At 41.6% G+C, this 18,827-nt stretch overlaps 2 protein-coding genes across 2 annotated transcripts in view; one reads left to right on the top strand and one right to left on the bottom strand.

Annotated features, from left to right (window-relative positions):
* The window catches only part of LOC311149299 (uncharacterized protein), a 176,407-nt gene extending 170,470 nt beyond the window's left edge, over positions 1-5,937 (bottom strand). Inside the window, exon 1 of the mRNA XM_084186430.1 lies at positions 4,510-5,937. Within this exon, the coding sequence (XP_084042556.1) occupies positions 4,794-5,693 (900 nt within the window). The 5' untranslated portion in view covers positions 5,694-5,937 and the 3' untranslated portion in view covers positions 4,510-4,793. The remainder of the gene's footprint in view (positions 1-4,509) is intronic.
* A 6,539-nt stretch (positions 5,938-12,476) lies between these two features.
* Positions 12,477-14,931, top strand: LOC311149103 (uncharacterized protein; the record flags this gene model as incomplete). Its single annotated transcript, XM_084186212.1, has 4 exons — positions 12,477-12,508; positions 12,682-12,902; positions 12,989-13,134; positions 14,073-14,931. 4 exons carry the CDS (start codon positions 12,477-12,479, stop codon positions 14,163-14,165), a joined length of 492 nt encoding a protein of 163 aa, XP_084042338.1. The 3' UTR covers positions 14,166-14,931.
* Between the last annotated feature and the right edge of the window lie 3,896 nt (positions 14,932-18,827).

The raw sequence follows: 18,827 nt of genomic DNA, 5'->3' as shown, positions 1-18,827 counted from the left end.
ACTGTGAGGAGTCTGAAGTGATTGTGGTTTTGATTCCAGGTTCTTTCTCCAATGCTGAGCATGATAGGAAATATACAATGACCTGCTGAATGTTGACATGGGGCGGCACTGAGGTAGGATGAGATGAGGGGGAAACTTCACTGTTTACCTGGGAGAAAATTAGAACATCCAAAAAACGTTCCTTTCGTAAACAAGTCACATTCAAAGTTGGTTGGCTCCTCTATTGTACAGTCTTACAAAACAGCTCTTTCTAACCTATGGATGTTTGCTGTTGTCTTTGCAGTCTGTTGGGTTGCTCAACACCTGTTTGCAGTTCAGAGGACGTGTGTGTCACGGGGGTTTGAACATGTGAGTTAGGGGTTACCAAACTTGCCATATAAGGGTGCAGATCATGACTGTGGCTTGAGGTAGAACATAGAAATACCCCTTTTTTGTTATTATCTTCTGTTTTTGATTGTGGCTATTTGCATTTGGTTTGCTGTGTTTGCATTCAGCTTGACTTTTGCACTGTGCGTATGACTCAAGTATGAATACTGCGTAGGCTATATATTATGAGTATAAGCTATATATTATGAGTATAGCATCATCCCTGGAAACGTTGGGCTATGCAGGCTGTGGTACAGTGAACCTGCTATCTGCATGGGCTGGTCGTTTTCACACAACAGGAAATCTTGGGGCTGAAATGCACCAACTCCTTCACTGGACTCTCTCATCAGGAGAACCCCAGCCTCCAGGTGCTGTGCCATACTTCTCAGGAACAGTAGGTAGTGATGCTGAATGCCTTGAGAAATATTCCCCTGGTTGTAGAACTGCTGAAGAAATAGTGAACCTGTTCGTCAGGTGTATCGAAGTTCAGTTGAGATAGGGGCTGCAAGTGGAGAGGGCTCTTCTGGACTGGTCTTTCTTTGTCTCTCTCTACATGGGGCTGAGTGTCTGTGATGGGGGTAGAGAGTATTGTCATAGTTTTGGTGACGGCAGGGTAGCAGGCACTGGGGAGATAGGACACAGATAGACCCCTGGTAGGGATAGGGTGCAAGCCAGCATCTTCTTGGGCACTGGTGGTGGGGTGGTGCTATTTCAGGAAAATCTCTCTTGATGACGGTAAGAGGGTTCTGAGAGTTAGTGGTAAGTACAGAACATGTCATTGTCAGAACATACATTTTCCAGAGAAGTCATTGCCTAGTTTCATACTTTGACTCTCTATAATTATTGAGAACTTCTTCAGAATAAGGAAGAGAAAATACAGAAGAAGAGTTACACTTAAGAAATAAGGCCTGAGGAGATGTGGTATATTGGCCATATAGCACAAACCCTCGAGGTGCCTTATTGCTATTATAAACAGGTTACCAATGATATTAGAACAGTAAACAAGTAGTTTTGCGTCATATGAGACAATATACCACGGCTTTCAGACAATCAGCATTCAGGGCTCGAACTACCCGGTTTTTAATGAAAGAGATAAACGGTTGTAGGCTATGTAGATTAAACAGTTGACAGGAGCTTCTGTATTTAGTTGAGATCGTGACAATGTTATGGTTACAGCGGGCCTCTATCAGCATAGGTCTGGTTTCAGGTGTCACTTCCTTCCATTCATTTTACATGAGAAAAGGGAATCGGGGTCAGACAAGAATGGAAAATGAGAGGCTAAAATACAACTGCTATTCATTTCTTAACTTCAGGTTGGAAAAAGTAAATGTCTAAAGAATTTATATTCTTATCCATTTAATCATTTAAATCAACTGAATAATATAATACTACAGTGACTGATAAAGTAAGATGGTTGTTGTACTCACCATAGCGCTTGTGTATGGGTCACTGGGGTGCATGGCAGTCAGTGGCTGCAGAGAACACATCTGTGCAGGTTGAACCCTGGTGCTGATGGGGTCCCAATGGCCTAGAGACACTCCCATCCAGCTCCAGGTCCACACTGAAACCTCGCGAGTAGAGACTCCTAAACATATCCACACAAACACCCACACATCCACACACCCACATGCATACACACATTACACACACAACTGTAATTCACAATCAGTAATTTATCTGCTATCCTTTGTCCTGCTGACTTCAAATAAGTGCCTACAGTACAGAAGCTGTATAGCGCTCTATGCAGTGTCTTGACAGTCTCTCTGAACCTTCAAATGCTTCAAATATGTGAGTTTTAAAGCACCGTGTTTTAAAGCACAGTGTTGCTGGGTTTTCGTCTTACCTGCACTGTTTGATAGGCAATACTCGGGGTCCACTCACTCACTCACTCAGTCACTCACACTCTCTCTCTCTCACTCACTCTCTCTACCGGAAAAGTAGTGTCTGTGTGAGGGCATATCAGTACATATGCAGTAACCTCAACTTCAAAATAAGGAAGAACACCAAAAAGAAACCCCCAACCACACACACTCTTTTTTTTCTCACTCTCCTTTTTAGTTAGATCCATCACACACTTGGTCTCTGCCTCCATTGTACTTTGCCTTTTTCTTCTTCAATGTGCAATCCCCCAATTACTTTGGGATGCATTTGTTTTGTCAAGCACGTGTGAATGTTGTACACTGTACCCCCATAAAGATAATTAGTGTCTTTGTTTTATAAACAATTTAGCATAACGAAGTGTCTGAGCTGTGTTGTTTTGTCAACTCTACAACTGTTTTATTGTAATTACCCTGATGTTCATTGTGTGTGCTCATTATCATGAGGCACAATGTTTATGATTGAGTGAATCCCTGCTTAGGTCTATGGTAGAGGCTCATACGCACAAGGGCACTGTACGTGGTCATGCAGCCATTTCCATTTATCAGCTTTGTCATCATTGTGATCACTCTAATTGATGTTCCTAGTAATGATGCAACATTTTTTTGGGTGCTATAGACCTATTCATATTTCAGTACAGTCCATCTAGGGTTGTAGAGGGTCTTTGGCTTATCATGGAGAACATCATTGAAGGTATCTGGCTTGATTAACAATCACCCTACTTGGACATTCAGTCCTTGGGAGATGGGAGGTTGGACCTGTTGTTGTTGAAGTGCACAGAAGGATTAGAATTCATACAGGTATAACAATAGCACACTGTAGGCCTATTGCTTAGCATGAATAGGTTTAAACAAGCTTGTAAATTCAACTTTCTTAATTTGCAGTAGGCATTATTCTGAAAATGAATATCTTGTTCCATTATCTTATTTAAATATATTAGGCCAAGTGCTCTTCAGACAAGGGGGTTTGTGTGATTATTTTTTAGAATTAGAGGGTTTCATCTTTGGTCTTTATTCCACAGTGAGGCACTCTCCCTCTTAATGATCATCTAGATCTGAGAGAGAGAGATAATGAGTATCAGTAGAAGGCTGAAGAGTAGACATCATTAGGCGCTACTGTCCTTTCCCTTAAGAGCCCCTCATATACTGAGAGACAAAGAGAACAGGGTCTATCTCACAGCAGACGTTGCGTCAGCACACATTGAACAACATGCACTTCAGCTTTACAGACTGTTGGACATGTGGCCCATACAATCTCTCACCTGGAACAGATTGAGTTGCTGAAATACATAATCCTTTATGATATGTAACTTTAAATGGTAATCTGAAGAGTGTAGTAAACCATTGAATATATACAGCTATTCTATGTGATGTTAATGATAGTGCATGGTAGATTGGGATCTCTGTTAAAATTCAGTTGGGAAGATTAAGGCTTCAAGGCCCAGTGCAGTGAAAAACTAGATTTTCCTGTGTTTTATATATATTTCCACACTACGTGGTTGGAATAATACTGTGAAATTGTGAAAATTATGACAATGCCCTTTAAGTGTAAGAGCTGTTTGAAAAGACCGCTTGAAATGTCAGCCTGTTTTGGTGGGATGTTTTTGCTTGCCTGGTGACATCACCAGGCGGTTTAGACCAATAAGAAAGAGAGTTCCAATCCTCTCTGCCAATAACAGCTAGTTCCAGTTTTCCCCCTCCCCACTCAGACCACTCCCAGACAGTCCTAGCAAAATGATTGCTTGAGAAATTGAGCTTTGTTTCTTTTTGACCATTTTAATTGAAAACAATCACAGTAAGGGACTTAATTGTTACCCAGAAATTATTTGATATTGAGATGAATACGGCTGCATTGGACCTTTAAAACATACAGACATAAGGCTAGCCATAGTGGGGATCTATATACTGTAGGTCTGAAGGGGCTGACACTGCTGCTGACACTGGTGCTGACAAAGGTGGTTAGGGATTGGAATCCATTAGTATAAAGACATGAATGCACATCCACAACCATGATGATATAATCCATGGGATAGCCTACACCATCTCAGTTAGATTTATTTTGAGGGACAATATTATTCATAAAAATGTTTACTTTCATTATCAATCCAACAAGTGTGTCTTGGAAATTGGAAATCTTTTTTAAAATGTATATAGATTGATGCATGTAGCCATAGCTAGTATACTAGCTAGTCATCTGGATTTCATGAAATATTGACTTGTCTTTAGAGGAGACTGTTTATGAAAGGCTTCTTCATGGCATTTAAACAAAATGATTAATTCAGGATCAGCTTTCATATGAATGCAATGTTTTATTGTTGGATTTGACCGAACACCAATACAATGCATCACATTAATTAATATGTGAGGAACTGAAAATGTGCAAATACTGTCTATACTGTTTATATCGCAAATGGGTCCTTAGCAAAACATGCTGAAGTAGAGCATGCATATTCAAGATACATCTGTAAGCTGTAGAAACGTATTGTTGGTTATTTCCTGTAATGTAAAGGGTATCCTACTATTCTTATTACTTATTTTCTGATTGAACAATCACTTGATCTCCTGAGTGGTGAAGTGTTTGCGTAGAACTCCCCACAGCCGACATTTAGGTTTAACTCCTGTGGCATGTTTCTGTGAGGATGAGACTGGGGAGATGGTTTGCTCTATCTCCTCCTTTGGTGCTGCTTCAGTCTGTGAGATACTATATTCTCTGGAGAGGTGTTGTACGGTAGACGACCGCCTGGAGGCATTGGTTTTGATGTGAATGGCCTGTGTCCTGTGGTGGACGCTGTCCTCATCCTTGTGTAGCCGCCGGAGCCCAGCTTGGAAGAGCAGAGCCTCCTCGTTGGCCATCTGAGGGCTCTGACTCAGGGTGACAAAGCCGTATGGGGTGGTGACCTTGGCAAGGTGAGGCAGAGACAGGGCAGCTCTGGTGGTTGGGTCGGGACAGTGCTCAGGCTCCAGGTAGGGGCTGGGGTACGAACTCTCCCTGTGGAGGGGAGACCGCCTTTGGATGAAGGGGTCTGAGATGGTCCGGTGGGCTTTTCTCTCAGTTGAAGACACAAAGCTCGAGGATGAAGCTGATAAAGAGAGTGAAGAGGCTGAAAGAGATAAAAAGCCGGTGTCCACTTCAGGGCTCCCAAAACCTTCCTCTGCCTCCTCTCCATCATCCCCTTGGGAATGGTGAAGACTGGGAATGGTAAACTGTGGAATGCTGCCAGGCGTCAGAATATTGCTGAAGATGTTGTCCTTACTTGAGTGGCAGTCTGATCCGAAGGAACTCCCGAGAGAGCGCGCGCTGGAGGTGGCCCACAAAAGCGCACGCATCCCCGCACAACTGTGCCTGTGTGACGTGGGGAAATCACACATTTCTGCGGCATTGAAGGGTTTTGCGCTACTGCCAATAGTTCCATTGCTGATGGTGCGCGTCACTGTAATATTTTTGTTCATTGTGGCTGTTGTGTGTGTGTGTGTCTCTCCCGTTCAGCAGTGCGCGTCTTGGGTAGGCTAGACTGGTCTGGAGAGAAACCAGCGGGGCTTTATGCCCGTGACTTCCCCCTCACCCCCTCCTGATCTCCCACTTTGGAGTACCGTGTGTGCGTAAATGTGACGGTGTCTGTCTAGTAGCGGAAGCTCTAACCAAGTGTGGTTATTTCTGTTCAGAGGGATGGACCTAATTAACAAAATAAAATAAATATCTTCACTGTTTAATAAGAACAAAACAAAACAAGAATTTCCCTTGTAAAGAGGTAGCTGTTGGCATTATTGCAAATGTTGTGCTTTTTTGTTCAGTTTATTCTATTTTTTTTATATAGCCTACTCACTTTCAATCATATATTATAGGCCTACAGTCAGTGGTGGAAAAAGTACCCAATTGTCATACTTAAAAAAGTAAAGACCTTAATAGAAAATGCCTCAAGTAATAGTGAAAGTCACCCAGTAAAATACTACTTGAGTAAAAGTCTAAACGTATTTAGTTTTAAATATACTTAAGTATCAAAAGTAAATGTATTTGCCTAAATATACTTAAGTATCAAAAGTAAAAGTATAACTCATTTCACATTCCTTATATTATGCAAACCAGAGGGCACGATTAAATTTTTTTTTTTTTGTTGCGGATAGCCAGGGGCACACTCCAACACTCAGACATAATTTACAAACTAAGCATTTGTGTTTAGGGAGTCCGCCAGATCTGTCACAAATACAGCCGAGGCTGCCCCTCCTCCTTGCTCGGGCAGGCTTCGGCGTTCGTCGTCACCGGAGTACTAGCTGCCACCGATCGATGTTTCTGTGTTACACTAGTCTTGTCTTTATTATTCACACCTGTTACCCATTATGCTTATTTGTTTCCCTATAATTACCTCTGTTTTCCCTCCTGGGTTTGTGCGTGATTGTCCGTTGTTTTAGGGTTTGTTATGGTTTACTTTTGTTTTAGTAAATCCATTCATTTCTCAGTTCTGTGTCCTGCGCCTGATTCCGTTTCACCACCACCCAGACGTTGACAAGATCAGAGGTAGTAGGGATGACCAGGGATGTTCTCTTGATAAGTGTGTGAATTGGACAATTTTTCTGTCCTGCTAAGCATTTGAAATGTAACGAGTACTTTTGGGTGTCAGGGAAAATGTATGGAGTAAAAAGTACATTATTTCCTTTTGGAGAGTAAAAGTAGTCAAACATAGCTAGCTGTGCCACTAGAGATCCTGGTTCGAATCCAGGCTCTGTCGTAGTTGGTCGCGACCGGGAGACCCATGGGGCGGCGCACAATTGGCCCAGCGTCGTCCAGGGTAGGGGAGGGAATGGCCGGCAGGGATGTAGCTCAGTTGGTAGAGCATGGCGTTTGCAACGCCAGGGTTGTGGGTTTGATTCCCATGAAAAAAATCAAAAATAATAATGTATGCACTAACTGTAAGTCGCTCTGGATAAGAGCGTCTGCTAAAATGTAAAATATGAATAGTAGTAAGTAAAGCAGGGGTGCGACTTATTTTTATATAAACACTCCAAACAGCCTACCTGACCGCTCGGAGGTGTCCGCATGGTCCTAAAGCACAGCATTGCCTTCTTTTGTATCACATTCCAATGATAAAACTGGGGGGGACAAAAATGCAATTTCTGAATGTGGGGGGACATGTCCCCCAGTGAACGTTGTGACCCTGAAGTAAAGTACCAAAAAACTACTTAAGTAGTACTTTAACCTTTATGGCAGGGTTCTTCAATTCCGGTCCTGGAGGGCCGAAACACCTCTGTTGTTCATCCTCTCCTTCTAATCAGGGGCTAATTCAGCCTGGGACACCAGGTGAGTGCAATTAACTACCAGGTAGAAATAAAAAACAGAAGTGTTTCGGCCCTCCAGGACCAGAATTGAAGAACCCTGCTCTATGGGATTGGTGTCCCGTATACGGGACGGTTGAGCTAACATGCGCTAATGTGATTAGCATGACTGTTGTAAGTAACAGCAAACTTTCCAGGACATAGACATGTCTTATATGGGCACAAGAATAGACTGACGAGTTTCAGAAGAAAGTTATTTGTTTCTGGCCATTTTGAGCCTGTAATCGAACCCACAATTGCTGATGCTCCAGATACTTAACGAGTCTCAAGAAGGCCAGTTTTATTGCTTCTTTAATCAGCACAACAGTTTTCAGCTGTGCTAACATAATTGCAAGGGTTTTCTAATGATCAATTAGCCTTTTAAACTGATAAACTTGGATTAGCAAACACAACGTGCCATTGGAACACAGGACTGATGGTTTCTGATAATGGGCCTCTGTATGCCTATGTAGATATTCCATAAAAAATCTGCTGTTTCCAGCTACAATAGCCATTTACAACATTAACAATGTCTACACTGTATTTCTGATCAATTTTATGTTATTTTAATGGACAAAAAAATTGCTTTTCTTTCGAAAACAAGGACATTTCTAAGTGACCCCAAACTTTTGAACGGTAGTGTACATTCAGTAATCTTGTTCTGATTTGTCATCCTAAGGGTCCCAGAGATATAATGTAGCATAGTTTTGTTTGATAAAATCCATTTTTATATTCAATTGTAGGAACTGGGTTCTACAGTTTGAACCCCTGCCGTCTCTGGCTCCACACCCACCCCGCCCGGCCATCTAGATGTGTGAAAGTTAGTGTATAAGCTAATGATCCATCATGTATGACATTCCTGGGAGTGTGTAAACTTACATTTTGTATTACCATATCATTTTTGTATGTTCTCTGTAGTTATGTACTTGAAAATGTATCAATTGACCAATTTGGCACATTTGGGCAGACTTGATACAAAATAGTCCAGTATTGCAATGCTTCACTGGATCAAGCTGAAACTTTACACACACGCCTAAACTGCAATATTATATTGTGGCCATTCTCTTGCTTTTCAAAGATGATTAAAAAGAGAACGCATGTTTTTTTGTTTGTATGATCTTTTACCAGATCTAATGTGTTATTCTCCTACATTAATTTCACATTTCATTTACATTACATTTTATTTACATTTCCACAAACTGCAAAGTGTTTCCTTTCAAATGGTATCAAGAATATGCATATCCTTGCTACAGGCAGTTAGATTTGGGTATGTCATTTTAGGCAAAAATTGAAAAGAAGGGTCAGATCCTTAAGATGTTAAAGTATTTTTACTTAAGTACTTTACACCACTGCCTACGGCTGAACAATTAATGAAATGGCCACCTGGACTATTTACATTGACCCCCCCCCCCCTTTGTTTTTACACTGCTGCTACTCGCTGTTTATTATCTATGCATAGTCACTTTACCCCTACCTACATGTACAAATTACCTCGACTAACCTGTACCCCCGCACATTGACTCGGTACCGGTACCCCCTGTATAAAGTCTCGTTATTTTATTGTGTTACTTTATATTTTATTTTTTACTTTATTTTATTTAGTAAATATTTTCTTAAATCTATTTAATATATATTCCCCTTTATTACTTTCCAACCCCGCCACCCTTTCCCTACTTGAAGTAAACTAGCGAACAACAATGCTTAGGCCTCTACTTCCAGCTTATAGTTACTATATACATTTTATGGACACAGTCAATTTTACAATAATTATATTTTGTTTGTTTTTTCTCCTGAACTACTTCTACTCTCAACCTCTCCGATCATTTTCATGATGTCCATCCGGTTTGCTCCTACAGTGGGGAAAAAAAGTATTTAGTCAGCCACCAATTGTGCAAGTTCTCCCACTTAAAAAGATGAGAGAGGCCTGTAATTTTCATCATAGGTACACGTCAACTATGACAGACAAATTGAGAAAAAAACATCTAGAAAATCACATTGTAGGATTTTTAATGAATTTATTTGCAAATTATGGTGGAAAATAAGTATTTGGTCACCTACAAACAAGCAAGATTTATGGCTCTCACAGACCTGTAACTTCTTCTTTAAGAGGCTCCTCTGTCCTCCACTCTTTACCTGTATTAATGGCACCTGTTTGAACTTGTTATCAGTATAAAAGACACCTGTCCACAACCTCAAACAGTCACACTCCAAACTCCACTATGGCCAAGACCAAAGAGCTGTCAAAGGACACCAGAAACAAAATTGTAGACCTGCACCAGGCTGGGAAGACTGAATCTGCAATAGGTAAGCAGCTTGGTTTGAAGAAATCAACTGTGGGAGCAATTATTAGGAAATGGAAGACATACAAGACCACTGATAATCTCCCTCGATCTGGGGCTCCATGCAAGATCTCACCCCGTGGGGTCAAAATGATCACAAGATCGGTGAGCAAAAATCCCAGAACCACACGGGGGGACCTAGTGAATGACCTGCAGAGAGCTGGGACCAAAGTAACAAAGCCTACCATCAGTAACACACTACGCCGCCAGGGACTCAAATCCTGCAGTGCCAGACGTGTCCCCCTGCTTAAGCCAGTACATGTCCAGGCCCGTCTGAAGTTTGCTAGAGTGCATTTGGATGATCCAGAAGAGGATTGGGAGAATGTCATATAGTCAGATGAAACCAAAATAGAACTTTTTGGTAAAAACTCAACTCGTCGTGTTTGGAGGACAAAGAATGCTGAGTTGCATCCAAAGAACACCATACCTACTGTGAAGCATTGGGGTGGAAACGTCATGCTTTGGGGCTGTTTTTCTGCAAAGGGACCAGGACGACTGATCCGTGTAAAGGAAAGAATGAATGGGGCCATGTATCATGAGATTTTGAGTGAAAACCTCCTTCCATCAGCAAGGGCATTGAAGATGAAACGTGGCTGGGTCTTTCAGCATGACAATGATCCCAAACACACCGCCCGGGCAACGAAGGAGTGGCTTCGTAAGAAGCATTTCAAGGTCCTGGAGTGGCCTAGCCAGTCTCCAGATCTCAACCCCATAGAAAATCTTTGGAGTGAGTTGAAAGTCCGTGTTGCCCAGCGACAGCCCCAAAACATCACTGCTCTAGAGGAGATCTGCATGGAGGAATGGGCCAAAATACTAGCAACAGTGTGTGAAAACCTTGTGAAGACTTACAGAAAACGTTTGACCTGTGTCATTGCCAACAAAGGGTATATAACAAAGTATTGAGAAACTTTTGTTATTGACCAAATACTTATTTTCCACCATAATTTGCAAATAAATTCATTAAAAATCCTACAATGTGATTTTCTGGATTTGTTTTTCTCATTTTGTCTGTCATAGTTGACGTGTACCTATGATGAATATTACAGGCCTCTCTCATCTTTTTAAGTGGGAGAACTTGCACAATTGGTGGCTGACTAAATACTTTTTTCCCCCACTGTATATGCCATATCTTTCTAACTGTGCTCTTTCACAAAAGCTCCCAACCTACAACCTATATACTTATTATGGACACAGTATGCTTACATTATTAGTTATCTTGTTATTATTTGTTGTTAGTTGTTATTAGTCCCATTCTTCAATTCCATTCAACACCTCCCATCTATCTCTTAACACCATCCATATAGGATTTCTATTTGCCATATATATTTCAACTGTACTGTGATGTCTTACAAAAGTTATGAACCCTTCTATTCTCATTGTTTCTACAGATTGTGAATTGAAAATAAACATTTTTGCTAAAAGTATTATTATATTATTGATTGATTGACTATGACTTTTCAGATCACCCAGTAATGCTATCTGCAAGGTTAGCTCCAGGTAAATATTGCAATCCTTTAGCCATTCCTGGACCTGTGTCCAAAAACAAGCTACAAATAGACAGTACCAAAACAAATGATCTAATGATTATGTCTCTTCGCAGCAAAATCTGCAGAGCTGGGAAGAGTGTATCCCCCATATACATAACATTATATTGGTAGCAAGAATTTTATATAATAATTTAAATTGAAAGATTCTAAGTTTTGAATCCGGTGTCGTTTTGCGTGTCAGTTCATAAACACTATGCCATGGGATCGGTACGTCAAAAATCTCTTCCCAACTATTTTGCAATCTATATGGGAAGGCTGTCAATCCTTTGGTCCTCAAATGAAACTGATATACTTTTTTATTGATCAGTTTTCTTTAACCAATTATGTTCTTTAATGTAAGGCCGACAGACAAGTTCCTTACTTTTTCCCCCTTCCACTTTCCTCTTCCATTTTTGCGGTAAGGCTGCAATTATTTGGTTGTAATTTTGGGTAGAGTAGACATTTCCATATGTTTTTGTTAGCTGCATGTGCGACATAACTCCACCAGTCCTACCGATGATATCATTTACGAAGATTATACCTTTTTTAAACATTTTGTCAAAAAAACAGTTACTTGTTTGTCTGAGGTGATTTGCTGAAATACGGTTACTCCAGAGGGTTCATTAGAACCCCCATCATGCACCGCTGTCATCAATTTCCTTCCAATCTAGCGCCACACGGATTAGGATTAGGAAAATGATGATTGTACTCCGATGAATTTGACAGAAACTATTTTGATTTATTGTACAACTTGAAATTGTCATTAACTTCTCAACATCATGAACTCTCTGCGGCGGGAAACTTTTAATGCTGGCTTGGTAGCCAGAGTCATATGGCTACTGCTGCATCTGTCATCGCAAGTGACCACTAGCTAGCTAACTGCACTAGGCTACTGGCTGTACATTTTATGTTTCCTTGTTGTGTTCGCTGATTATTAGTTGAATTAGGAAATTATATGATTATCTAACACAGCAATATCTCATTTTACGTTGTGGTGAAGAGACAGTGTGCTAACTACTGTACTCTTGTCGCAGTTTTGGCCAGTCAGACTAACAGTAAGCATGTGCCCCAGTTTAACTTTTTGTTTTCACAGGTTTGTTAATTTTGACTCCATGTTATGAGGTTCTATAGTTTGTGTCATAATTGGTTGGCTGTGCTCACTTTGCAGCTGTCTTGGATATGTAAGTGAGGCCCTTTTTAAAAAGTTTGTATTGTAATTTTTTTTTTTATTTTTTTATTTTTTATCCTTACCTGCCATGTCTGCAGATGTGCTCTCTGTGGGTTTTGGTGGCTGCTGGGATTCTCCCCTTCAGACAAGAAGGCTTTCACTGCTCCAGAAGAGGATGACCGCACTAGTCCAGTCCGCCAGTGTCTAGCAGGCCACAAGCGCCGGGCCACGCGCATACTGTTGGCTATCCTGTCCCGCCGTTTGCAGAGCGCTCTGGGCTATCCCGTCTGCACCAGCATCGGCCGCTCCTTATCCCCAGGCATGTATAGTTAAGGTTTCCATACAGTGTTTTATCTGGAATGGTAGTGGGGAAGTAGCTATGTTAATGTTTGCTGTTTATTCCAGAGTTAGTCTCCCCCACTAAGCCCTGTGGGAAGGACAACAAGAGAAGGCATGCTGACATTGATGAAGAGGAGCACCAGACCTGGGTTGAGGCCCTCACTCAGGAGCTAGTGGAGGATGAGGACCCTTCTGTTGATCCTGACTATGAGGTGGGTTCTCCTGCTACAGGTTGCTTTGACTGGGCCCAACCCTGGTTCTTCTCACTTGGGTAGTATACTTGCTTTGAAATGCACGCAATAAACCAATTTCTTCACACTTGTATTCCATGGCATTTGGATGGATTTGACACTTGTGTACCACTCCCAGTCAGTCCTAGCAAACTTCTTGCTTGATAAATTGCTCTTTGCTAAGAAGCTATTTTTGTTTCTTTTTGACCATTTTAGTTGAAAACGTAAGGTACTTAATTGTTACCCAGAAATTATTTGAAATTGAGATAAAGTCTGCATTAGACCTTTAATAGCTTCAGACATGCAGTGTAATAACTGAACAGCAGATGGCAGTACCTGATTTTGGTTAAGCCTGAATCATCTAGCTGTTTTGAAAGGTGGATGACTTGATAAGATTGCAGTTGATAGTTGTCACCATATGTAGGGAAACATAAGAGGTACAAGCATAACACGAGTACAAAGAGTTGGTTGCTACTTGACCCTTAGGTCTCAGTTAAGTAACATCCTAGTTGAGATACACAAATTACTCGTACACAGAATGCCAGTTAGATCCGGTCTTTGTACTTTTATGGACGCATTCAAACTCAGTTGGCAGCACGTGCATATCTAAGCTAAATACTGTACAGTTCAGAGGATCTGGTTCAGAAATTGAAATGACTGATTTCCATTGTAAAAAGCAAGGTCCTTTGGGTAGAGTTTCTCGGTTAGCTGTCAAACAATGGGTCTGAGTATGTACTGTAATTACATAATTGCCACCCACGGGCCTTCACCCCTCACCTTTATATGCTCATGAACATACACGATGCAAAATGGAAGCATCAAAACAGCTTTGTTTCCTTCAACAACAAAAAAACTTGTTTAAATGAATCAGTGTCTCAGATGAAAGCTAAGTGGCTCTGTGGTACTTATGTGTCTGACAGGATACAGAGATGGGGGTCGGGATGAGTCTGCAAAGGGCACCAGTGCCCTCCCCCAGCCCTGTGCCCATGCCCCTCCAGGGTGCCAGGCTCTAGGCTGAAGAGGACCATGTGCCCTCCATCTGAGAGAGAAGTAGGTGGACGGTGGAGCCCCTCGAAGCCCCTTCAATGTATTCCCAGCACTCACCCATTTCCGTCAACAGCCAACTTCTCGCCGTATACAGTGAATCTTCTCTTTCTACATTCTACTCAGAAAGGTTAGCTTCAGGTGGCAGGTAGCCTAGCGGTGGAGAGTGTTGGGCCAGTAACCGAAAGGTCGCTGGTTGGAATCCCTGAGCCGACTAGGTGAAAAATCTGCCCATGTGCAAGGCACTTAACCCTAATTGCTCCTGTAAATCGCTCTGGATAAGAGTGTCTACTAAAATGTAGCTGTGAGTGCACAGTAGGGAAATACGCAGTATATGATACAGTTGAAGTCGGAAGTTTACATACACCTTAGCCAAATACATTTCAACTCAGTTTTTCACAATTCCTGACATTTAATCCTAGTAAATATTCCCTGTTTTAGGTCAGTTAGTATCACCACTTTATTTTAAGAATGTGAAATGTCAGAATAATAGTAGAGAGAATGATTTATTTCAGCTTTTATTTCTTTCATCACATTCCCAGTGGGTCAGAAGTTTACATATACTCAATTAGTATTTGGTAGCATTGCCTTTAAATTGTTTAACTTGGGTCAAACGTTTCGGGTAGCCTTCCACAAGTTGGGTGAATTTTGGCCCATTCCTCCTGACAGAGCTGGTGTAACTGAGTCAGGTTTGTAGGCCTCCTTGCTCGCACACGCTTTTTCAGTTCTGCCCACAAATCTTCTGTAGGATTGAGGTCAGGGCTTTGTGATGGCCACTCCAATACCTTGAATTTGTTGTCCTTAAGCCATTTTGCCTGGGTTCATTGTCCATTTGGAAGACCCATTTGCGACCAAGCTTTAACTTCCTGACTGATTTCTTGAGATGTTGCTTCAATATATCCACATAATTTTCCTTCCTCATGATGCCATCTATTTTGTGAAGTGCACCAGTCCCTCCTGCAGCAAAGCACCCCCACAGCATGATGCCGCTACCCCCGTGCTTCACGGTTGGGATGGTGTTCTTCGGCTTGCAAGCCTTCCCCTTTTTCCTCCAAACATAACGATGGTCATTATGGCCAAACAGTTGTATTTTTGTTTTATCAGACCAGAGGACATTTCTCCAAAAAGTACGATCTTTGTCCCCATGTGCAGTTGCAAACCGAAATCTGGCATTTCTATGGCGGTTTTGGAGCAGTGGCTTCTTCCTTGCTGAGAGGCCTTTCAGGTTATGTTGATATAGGACTCGTTTTACTGTGGATATAGATACTTTTGTACCTGTTTCCTCCAGCATCTTCACAAGGTCCTTTGCTGTTGTTCTGGGATTGATTTGCACTTTTCACACCAAAGTACGTTAATCTCTAGGAGACAGAACACGTCTCTTTCCTGAGTGGAATGATGGCTGCGTGGTCCCATGGTGTTTATACTTGCGTACTATTGTTTGTACAGATGAACGTGGTACCTTCAGGCATTTGGAAATTGCTCCCAAGGATGAACCAGACTTGTGGAGGTCTACAATTTTTTTCTGAGGTCTTGGCTGATTTCTTTTGATTTTCCCATGATGTCAAGCAAAGAGGCACTGAGTTTGAAGGTAGGCCTTGAAATACATCCACAGGTACACCTCCAATTGACTCAAATTATGTCAATTAGCCTATCAGAAGCTTCTAAAGCCATGGCATCGTTTTCTGGAATTGTCCAAGCTGTTTAAAGGCACAGTCAACTTAGTTTATGTAAACTTCTGACCCACTGGAATTGTGATACAGTGAATTGTAAGTGAAATAATCTGTCTGTAAACAATTGTTGGAAAAATTACTTGTGTCATGCACAAAGTAGATGTCCTAACCGATTTGCCAAAACTATAGTTTGTTAACAAGAAATTTGTGGAGTGGTTGAAAAACGAGTTTTAATGACTCCAACCTAAGTGTATGTAAACTTCTGACTTCAACTGTATGTACAGTATGATATGGGCACATTTCTATATGCACTATGGAACCAAGAACCACATTTGTATTAAACTTAGCAACTAGTGAAAAACTATACTGTATAGTTTGAACAGAGGTTTGGTAGGAAACCTTTTCAATTGCCAAACCATTTCTTTAGGCTTTTTAGCCTGCCATTTTCTCAGAATAGAGCCAGATGACCTTGCAGAAGACCTACAGTGAATTGGAATGAATTAAAAGCTGTGTGTTTTTGGTTGTGGGAGGGAGAGAGGATGATGCAGTGAGAGCTGGATACAAAGCAGGGACTGATGGTCTCTTGGGATTCCCTTGGCTGTCTGGGTGTTTGAAGGAGAGCCTGCTCAGTCTGGGAGTGTTTATACTCCGCTCTGGAGACAGTCTGCCTGGCTTTACACCACAAGCACTTCCTCACTCTCTGCCTTTCAACTACAATGTGCTTTTGAAAGGTGCTGGGAAAGGTAATGTGAGAAAGTACGTGTACATGCATAGTTTCAGCTGTGCAAGGTTATCTGGGCAGGTGGGCAATTCTTCCGCAGTGTGCTGCTTTTGTCGTGGCACTTTGTCCCCTAATGAATGACATTGCGCAGAGTGATGTGTCAAGGTAATCAGTTTACATGCTGTGTTTTCGCACTGGTGTTTTTATGTCTTACATCATTCAGATGCCCACACTAACTTCCATACAGAATGCTTAATGAGAGGCACTGTTCAGGCCCCCTGTGGCTTGGCACAGCACACTACAGCCATCAGCACATTGTGACATGGGCCCATTGTCACCTTGACTGAATGATAACAGGTGCTGCCTGCTCCCCAGGCACTCTGTCTGACCTGCAGGCTATTATCTGCTGGATTACAATGTGACTCTTTAATGTCAGGCTTTAAAAGGGCCCTCGTACTCACTCTCCCTCCTGTCTGGTTTGCTTAATATAAGGAATTTGAAATTATTTTTACTTTTGATACTTTATATTTTAAAACAAACCTTTTAGACTTTTACTCAAGTAGTATTTTACTGGGTGACTTTTACTTGAGTCATTTTCTATTAAGGTATCTTTACTTTTACTCAAGTATAACAATTGGGTACTTTTTCCAACACTAGAGAAACTGTTGAAATCGAAACAAAATAATCTGAATGCACTGAAGGCCAGTAGACTGGGTTTGGCTTAGCGACGTGCAACTTGTTTTGGTCCATCAGCTCCTCATACCTTCACACAGGATTATAAGGCCTGGCTGTACTCTGTCCTGAAGGTAGCTGGCCTGTTGTGGTCAGTAACCCCTCAGCCTGATTCACTGAGGTGAGAAGCCAGAGATCAGGGCTTGGCTCTGGCCTGGTGTGTGGTGCCCTCACCTCTCCCCCTCAGCCTGACCATCATGACAATTACTCCCACACAAGCAGGAGACCCTCTTAGAATGAAGATGGATCAAAAGAGGACACTGTGCACCCGCAGCAGACATTCTAGACTCCGATTCTTTCAAGTTGTTAATGAGCAAACTTATGAATGCATGGTTAATGTCTGAACTGTCTGTATCAAAGAGCTGAGAGGTACCGGTAACTGCCAAAATAAAGGAAACACCAACATAAAGTGTCTTAATAGGGCGTTGGTCCACCACGAGCCAGAACAGCTTCAATGCACCTTGACATAGATTATACAGGTGTCTGGAACTTTATTGGAAGGATGCGACACCATTCTTCCACAATAAATTCCATAATTTGTTTTGTTGATGGTGGTGGAAAACGCTGTCTCAGGCGTCGTGCCAGAATCTCTCATAAGTGTTCAATTGGGTTGAGATCAGACGTTTTACATCGATTTGATGCTCGTCAAACCATTCAGTGACCTCTGGTGCCCTGTTGATGGGGGCATTTTCATCCTATGGGGGCATAGCCATAGTAGCTAAAATAATGGCCTGCCCACCATTTTTATACATGACCCTAATCATGATGGGATGTTAATTGCTTAATTAACTCAGGAACCACACCTTTGTGGAAGCCCCTGCTTTCAATATACTTTGTATCCCTCATTTACTCAAGCGTTTGAGAGCGGAGACTGCCTCACAGTTTGAGAGCGGAGACTACTTGTTAAGTCCTTATATTTCACAATTAGGGCCAGGAATGCAGATGGCCTGTTCTGATTGTAATTTGCTTGATTGGAGGACAGGCTCTTTGATTCAATATGCTTACAACACCTGCATTACGTGCCACTTTATGTTTACATCATGCTGATTTCATTACAAGATAATTGCGAGGACAACTTCTGACATTATGTTTTTGTGAAATTGTATCAATCATACATTCGAACTGGTGTAAAAAAAAGTACCTAATTAAAAACTAGACTTTCTGTTAGATGCTTTTGGAACTTTCACCATGAATAATGATGATGCCGCTTGTACAGAGACCTCATTTGCTTGTAGCTAACGACTTCTGGCCTCTGGATCCAAACACCAAAATAGCTCCTATTAAGACTGACGGCCAATTACAGCCATTTTACAACTGCATTTAGGCTGCGTTTTCCCCCCACTAATTGATATTTTGACCAATCACATCAGATCTTTTCACATCATATCTTTTTCAGAGCGGATCTGATTGGTCAAATGTGAGAAAAAAAAAAGCAGAATTGGGCTGCCTGTGTAAACACAGCCTTTGATAGGCCTTCCTATGATTCCCCTGATTGTCATTGAATGTCC

The sequence above is a fragment of the Coregonus lavaretus genome (genome assembly GCF_964263955.1).
Source record: "Coregonus lavaretus genome assembly, chromosome: 21".
Taxonomy (NCBI): Eukaryota; Metazoa; Chordata; class Actinopteri; order Salmoniformes; family Salmonidae; genus Coregonus; species Coregonus lavaretus.
This window is presented reverse-complemented; position numbering and strand designations above follow the sequence as displayed.